The sequence below is a fragment of the Scardinius erythrophthalmus genome (genome assembly GCF_964197995.2).
Source record: "Scardinius erythrophthalmus genome assembly, chromosome: 16".
Classification (NCBI taxonomy): Eukaryota; Metazoa; Chordata; class Actinopteri; order Cypriniformes; family Leuciscidae; genus Scardinius; species Scardinius erythrophthalmus.
In genome coordinates this window covers 16,273,827-16,281,573 of record NC_138236.1, presented here as the reverse complement: position 1 = coordinate 16,281,573, position 7,747 = coordinate 16,273,827, and the positions used below count along the sequence as shown (strand labels likewise).

The window sequence follows — 7,747 nt, the reverse complement described above, 5'->3', positions numbered from 1 at the left end:
TACATTTCTGTTGGTCAATTTAATTCAATTTGCTGATAGGCTACTGTTTCTATATTGTCCAATAAAGCCAAATGGTAAAAGCTCTTTATTCTTTGAATATCCCTCAATTCCGGTTCACTTTTCTATCTTTTTGAAGTCGAGTTGGAAGAAAATCTACCATCTATCATCTACCAGCTTGTCTTGTATCCAGTTTGATTGTCAAAGCAAAATAGCATCTTTTCAGCAACATAGAGAGGTAACTGTATTCTATTTGCTTTTAAAGTATCTATGAAATGGGGCCAGCTTCATTCTGCAAGAGAAGAGCTGAATTTTATGAGGAAATATACACAGGCAATAGAGACAAACACGGGGACACACAGAATCGTCAGTGCTGAGGCACTTTTGATATGTAACCCAAACAGCCTTTCATCATTTCCCTCTATGACGATACTTTGTATCACCTGAGAGACGTCTGTGGTGAGGCCACAACAAATGTGCTTGGTGTGTGTTGCTGATTGTTTGATCGCAGTCCCAAAAGGCGCACGGTTTTATTCAAAGAGACACTCGTTTGCCTTTTTCCTCGAGCCTAAATAATTCAAAAGACTATTATTTCCTGTGAAAGCAAATAGACTTAGCAAACTGAAATCGTGTTGCATGATAAATGAACTACAGTGTACAGTTTCAACATGGATTCTTCTGGTCAGAGGTTGGTCTGTGGAGACCAGACTAGTGATTAACATTAAGTTTTGGTTTGGACAGATGGACAGAGATTGAAGAACTGACTGTGCAACTCTTTGCACTCTGGAGACGTCATTTCTGCATTGCACAGGACTGACTGCTCTCTTTTACCTGCTTATCTTTTATGTCATTAATGCCAAAAACAGAAATGACATCTCATTATGCATCATGATCTCTCTAATTAAAAGCCTGTCCTGCCACCTCATTATTGATGCTGTCATCTATGTAAGTAATAATTCTTTTGTTTCAAAATATATGTTTACGTAAAACACAGCATTACAACACAACATAACTGTAACTTTGGTTTACCACATAGATATAATTAAAAGAATTTGGACTGCTCCAAAATTGTCATTGGTGGTTTTATTAGTTTATAAAATGTGTGTATTTACTAGTTTATAAAATTAGCTTATATATATATATATATATATATATATATGTATGTGTATATGTGTGTGTATGTTTATATTTGTTAATATATAAATATATAACATATTTATTTATAATTATACAGCCAATAAACTGTTATACAATTTTTCTGAACAAATACAATCCAAGCTAATTTGAAGGTTATCTTCAGCATGTTTTTTCCCTGACAGTAATGGCCAATCCTTTACAAACATCTATGCGTATGAATAATGATTTTGAAAAGTTTAAATGTCATTATGACATGCATTTCTGCTTTTATTTTGATTTTATATAAGTGATACAAAAACAAAATCAAAATCAGTGAACATCCAATATTTTTTGACAATGTTTTGTGCTCAGAAGTTATTCTTCAACTGTGCATTTACAGACTTTCAGAAATATTTGTCATAAAATGAGCCTTGCTATTTTGGTCTAAGCTACATTCTTTGCAGCCTGCAATTCTTCATAAAAGTACATAAAGGGCCATTCACCAGTGAAGGTGAAAGCCAGTGTGATTGACAGCTCCTTTATACTTCACAAGAGAGAGAAAGATGAGCTTTTCTGCAGACGGGAAAGCCCAAACCCAGAAACAGTTCAAGAAGTAAGTTGCTGCTCAGTTTCGGATCGATAATATCTAAAGGAAAAAGCCCACTGGGAGGCTCTTGAGAGGAAATAGCCCAGAGGAAGCAGGTAATAAAAAAAGACAAGTACTTTACACAATACAGAAAAGTGTGCTCTAATAAAAGTCCTGCCACCATTGCTGCCTTTGTATTCTTTAAAAGGGATAGACAATTTCTAATATGAACATATATGATATGGATTGGTTATGTTGTGATGTGCAATCGGTGGTCATAATATAATATGCATTTGTGAGTACCATTCTAAATATGTCCCAAGTTTAAATGGTAATGGAATTCGTAGGTTATATAGTGAGATCTTGTAGACCTACAGATTTTGAGTCTAAGTCAAGTCCCAAGTCAGTTGCTCAATTAAGTCTCAGTTTCATCTGATGGTTTTTGGCTACGCCATGAGTGGTTGGTTTGTCTTTGTGTCTTTGCTGTTTGATGAAGTCTTGCTCTGTCTCTCCCAGCCTTGACGGATACGGGTGACCTTGCGGTCCACACATGGCATGATCAGGATTAACTTCAGGATCAGAACCACACAGGGGACCACCAGAGACAACATGTATGCTTGAGGCATCCACCACCTATATGATGAAGCTTTCAGAAATCTATCCCAGCCATATAGGAATGTGTGCAAGGTGCAGAGCAGCAGGGTCATGTAGCCCAGTTTAGACTGTAAAGGAAAGAAGGAACAATTATTTTAACAAACATCATTGTTAGTAATTAGCAAAATCTTCTCCAGTGACACTCAAATGTATGCATTTCCACAGAGTGTGGACGTAATACCTGTACAAAATTGAACTCCCTCCAGTTTAGGGAGTTGCTGACAGACGGAAGGGATGTAATTCCTAATAAGACAAACAGGCCAAATCCAAGAATTCCCATGGAATAGTAGGAGTCAATACGCCAGGCTGCTGTGTTGTCAAACTCATAGGTTTTATTATCTTTTACCTGCAAAACAGAATTGAGAAAGTTTATATTTTTAATCACTTTAATTGTTCTGTGATCTTTGTGCATATTTATTGATGTTTTCATCTGGATACTAGATGTACACATTTTTATACAAATTTCATGTACTGTACATTTTCAATGCATTTTACTTTCGTATAATGTGACATTATTTATTGGTGAAACATGTGTTGGTAAGTAGGCTAACTAAGTAAATAAATAAATAAAGCAATATTTTTTCACAAAAATAACCTACCTGGAATGTGCTTTTGAGAGATTGTTCACCAAAAAAAAAAAAAAAATTCTGACATTAATTACTCACTCTCATGTCCATCCAAACCCGTAAGACTTTTGTTCATCTTCGGAACACAAATGAAGATCTTTTTTTTTTATAAATCTTTTTGAGATATATAATCTGTTCATCATATAAAGTGATTGTGTCTAAATTCATATACAGTAGATTAGTTTTACAATCTCTTTATGAACTTTTTGAAGCGTCAAAGTGGTAGTTGCGTAGCTGTCAATGGAGGGATAGAAGCTCTCAGATATCATCAAAAAGATGCCGAAGATTAACAAAAGTTTTATGGGTTTGGAACGACATGAGGGTGAGTAATTAATGACAGAATTTTCATTTTTGGGTGAACTATCCTTAAAGGGATTAAATAGGGTTCATTTAGATTTCATGTTGATTTTAAACAGCTGTTTGGTGATACTGTAAATAAACTGGATGCACACATTAGAATAAGCGAGCCTTAGATTTAAAAGTACTCAACTTACCAATGATATTACGTAGACATTCATCCTGTAGCGCACATAGTATCTGATGGGAATAACTAAAGTGTAAATAGCATGAAGAAAACCGAAGGCCAGTGCTAACAGGCCCAGTTGCTTCCTGCACAGCATCCAGCGATCCAACCAATCAGGGAAGCGACGGTACTTAGTGCCGTTATAAAGCTGCAGGAATCCAGCCAACGCGCCCGGCAGATAACAGAGGGACAGCATCACCAGGGAGACGATGGGAAAGACCTTGTTGGCCAGCGAGACCATAATGCGAAAAGAATTGTCTTTACCATTGATAACACGCTCATAGATAACATCTCTTATGAGCGCGTAGAAGAATATGAAAGCTGTTAAACAAATGGCGATGCGGAGAGGAAGTCTCCAGAGAGGGAAGAGTTGCAATGGCAAGTCTTCTAACTCAGCAGCCGCTCTGATGGAGCCTCTGTCCAAGACAGTGAAACCAAGACTTTGAGCAATGTCCACCACTTGCTGTTTAGCATCAGCCCGGTCACCACAGATAAGTACCTAATCGAATGAAGAAGGAGAAAAAAACAGTCCAACAATATATACAATGTAACATGTAATAGAAAACAGAATTTACTTTACATAAAATTGTGAAAATGTAACATTTTGTACGATAACATTATACGCAATAGCTAACGTGTAGCATAACAATAGCTAACATGTCTTTTCAACAACGAATGTGAATCGGGTAAGGCAAGAACACAGTTTTGAACACTGATGTTTTTATTTAGAAATGAAATTGTGTGATTTTAAGGCCAAACATCTTCAGTGCACATTATCTTATTATTATTATTTTACATATATTAATACATAAGATTTCAAGTTCAAATTGACATTGATGTATTATGAATTAACAATGAAAGTAAATTACAAATAAAAATAAAATAAAAAAGTTCATGATACCTAATGCATTAAATAATGTTACCGAATAGAACCGTAATGTAAAGTGCTACCACAAAAACTACTCATGTGACAAATTATCTTCAAGTGGGTTCATTGTTTTTGACTTATTCTAACAAGCTGCCATTCTGTTGACCTACAAAACCCTTGAAACAAAATGCAACTTTAATAGTTTTAGACAGCAGTGAAATATCCTCTGGGAATTAAATTTAGTTCACAGCAATGTGCAGTCTGAGCCTGAACAATACAATATGTTGTCACAGTTGGCCTTCAGAAAATAGAACAAGAAATTATAATCAAAACGAGAAATAATAACTGCTTGGCCGGGTGTGACAAAATTTTTTTATTGAGAAACACACAAACAGGTGTCAAAGAACATACGCACTAACATAGCGATAATAATAGTTTGCCAGAGCTCAGATTCCATCTGGCCAGTTTCTCATCCACCACCTGCTGATGTGAATATGACTTTCCTACAAAAAGCTTGCCTCATTTCATGAACTGTGAACAGCTCTAATTCCATGGACACAGACCATGAATACATGCATTAGTTTGTCTTTTGTACTGTGATCAGTGTTAAATGCTGTGCTTTTTTGTTTTATGATAGGTGTCATTTATCTGCGTTAGAGTAGAGATGGAGCACAGGAAATATGATGTGCAGCTGTATGCATTTGTCATGTCTGATTTGTCTTTTTGTTCGTACTATAATAACAAAAGCTCATGCAAACACCTAAGCCTCTGTGTCTTCATTATGGCTGTTTTGTAAGACAGTCCGTTAAGCTTGATTCATTACATTTTAAACAACTCTGTTCAAAACAGCTTTTCTGTGTTTTGCCCCTTTGTTTCTTAAATGATTAACAACATTTAGTAAAATTTGATGCATGAGAATTTGCTAGCTATGTGCTTTCTATGTCTTAATCATTTTCTCTCAATTCTTTAATTGCTTTGAACAAAATGAGTTTATTTTGTGCATTTGCATGTCTTTACTCTTTTACATTTATTTATGTATTTTACCTGCCTGGGTTACACTTTATTTTGATGGTCCCTTTAGACAGTATGTTGACTAACTAAGTAAGGTTACTATAACTTTGCAAGTACATGTTGATGTATTCTGCAAACCCCTAACAGTCTACTAATACTCAATAGTCAGTAGAATGTCTGTTGGGGGAGCATCACAATAAAGTGTCTGCAGATATTAAGCAGACAGTCTACTATTACTCTAATGAGAGTTAGTTGGGATGTGGGTGGAACTGAATGAAAGGGGACCATCAAATTATAGTGTTACCACATTTATGTATTCCGTCCACCTGACTGGATAAACACTGTGTTTATGTTTGTATGTTTTACCTGTCTGTTGGCATCTAGTCCCCCAGACTGCAGTGCCCAGGCAGATATGGTGTTGAAGGCTTTGACTACCGTCACCCCTGGAACCAGCCTGCTCAGGTATTCTGCATTGGATTCTGGGTAGAGACCCCTGCTTAAGTTATTGCTGACGTCTATCAGCACCTTTCCCTCAAGATCTGAAGCCAGGGAGCTCAAAAATCCATAGTGCTCCCTCTGCACAGCCACAAAAATCACATGTGCTTCACCAGCTGCTGCTGCATGAGCCATGACCTTTGACCCCTTAGGCAGCAACAGAGAGTTTTTAGGGTTCCGGGATCCATATACAACGTTGTACCCTGACTGGAGCAAACGGAGCCCCAACGAGCGTCCGAAATCACCCGTTCCAAAGATGCACACTGTCTCCTGTTTATGCATCTTTCCTTGCAGCTCTGCCATTGCGACCGAGTCTGAATTCATTTCTAAAATTAAAGAGAAGACACCATACACCGTAATGGAAGTAAAGTTCTATTAAATGCTCAAGTAATGGCTATTACAAAGTGCACTAAAAACACCAATTACACTTTTCATTTCAGATTTGCTACAAGTGCTGTGGCTATGATTATATTTCTGCTTGAGTGATTTATATATTTGTTTTTTTTTGGGGGGGGGGCAATAATGGTGTAATCAAATTTAATTATGGTCTGCAGTACATTCAGATGCTTAATAAATCCAGTTAATTTATTTTGCTCCTTTAAAAGTACATAGTTTGATATATTGCAAAATACAGTTTACAACCTAAGGGCAAAAAACTAAAACCTAAAAATAAAAACGTTATATATATTTTTTTTTATTAAACTGCCTTTTAAAATGATGATCAAAAAGAATCAACAAATACTCACGGATAAAGATGAAATTAATTTATTTTCTCGGAATTTGTGCACCAGTCCCTGGAAAATCCACAGATCTCCTCTTGTAGAATGAGACCCTGACAGTTGAAATTACTGACTAACAACTTGATTTTATTGCAGAATTTCTGAATTCTCTGTGCCAATAACTGTCGTCATATCCCCAAAAGCTGTTTAGCAATGCAGTGTGATCGTAATGTGATCAAAACCAGCGTTTACTCTTCTTTATTTCTTCTGCAATATCTCTTGTGTCCACAGGCATTTCTTCACAGGACTGAGGCTTTTTCTTGCCTGCATGGATCTGTTTATAAGCACATGTGTGTGAGAGGCATTTATTCATGAGCCTCTGACCTGCCCACAGCTCAGTGGGGGTTAAGATTTGGGAAAAGAGAGAGAGGTTGTTTTGGCAATGGATAAAGTCCAATGTGGAAATTCCAGAGCAACCGCCCCTCTCTCTCTCTCTCTCTCTCTCTCTCTCTCTCTCTCTCTCTCTCTCTCTCTCTCTCTCTCTCTCTCTCTCTCTCTCAATGGATAAAGTCCAATGTGGAAATTCCAGAGCAACCACCCCTCTCTCTCTCTCTCTCTCTCTCTCTCTCAATGGATAAAGTCCAATGTGGAAATTCCAGAGCAACCCCCCCCCCCCCCTCTCTCTCTCTCTCTGTGTGTGTTGTCTGTTTGTCGAAAGGCACATAATGTTTTCCTTACTTCCTGTGTGTTTTGAGGCCAAGGCCTGCCTGGAAGTAAGTTGCGCAACAGTGGAATAACTGCGGCCGTCTGGCCAAGTGTCTCAACGCTTCAGAAACACTTTGTTTCACAGAATCAGCACTGTTCTGCTATAAATCAAAAAAGTAAAAAATATTTATTTCTGTTGTTTGTAAATTCACCAAGAGGACTTTCCATAAACTTTTTTTTTTCTTTCTATGCTCCGTCCCGCCTCCCAGAATAATGTGCATTATCTGCTGCACACCTCCACCCATCTGCAAAACCCACTGGACTTGTCATCCACTAGTAATAAGCACATGGAGATTATTTATGATCACATAATAGATCAACGGACCCCCTCACCAACACATTAAGGGCTACCTTACCAGGGTTAAGACTTGAGGGGCGCAGTCACAG

General features: G+C 37.3%; 1 protein-coding gene across 1 annotated transcript; it reads right to left on the bottom strand.

The window, feature by feature from the left end:
* Nucleotides 1-1,375: 1,375 nt before the first annotated feature.
* On the bottom strand, nt 1,376-7,055 carry steap4 (STEAP family member 4). The gene is made up of 5 exons (XM_081389849.1): nt 6,623-7,055; nt 5,748-6,202; nt 3,474-4,001; nt 2,535-2,699; nt 1,376-2,421 (listed from the first exon to the last, which is right to left on the bottom strand). The coding sequence occupies exons 2-5, from the start codon at nt 6,198-6,200 to the stop codon at nt 2,146-2,148; spliced, it is 1,422 nt and encodes a 473-aa protein (XP_081245975.1). The 5' UTR covers nt 6,201-6,202; nt 6,623-7,055; the 3' UTR covers nt 1,376-2,145.
* Nucleotides 7,056-7,747: the final 692 nt, after the last annotated feature.

Bases quoted from the DNA above. Each gene is read 5' to 3' on its own strand.
- steap4 (XM_081389849.1), bottom strand. From the start codon at position 6,200: ATGAATTCAGACTCGGTCGCAATGGCAGAGCTGCAAGGAAAGATGCAT. The intron at 4,002-5,747 runs GTAAAACATACA...TCATTCGATTAG, and splicing joins GACTAGATGCCAACAGACAG to GTACTTATCTGTGGTGACCG. The intron at 2,422-2,534 runs GTATTACGTCCA...TTTCCTTTACAG, and splicing joins GGGAGTTCAATTTTGTACAG to TCTAAACTGGGCTACATGAC.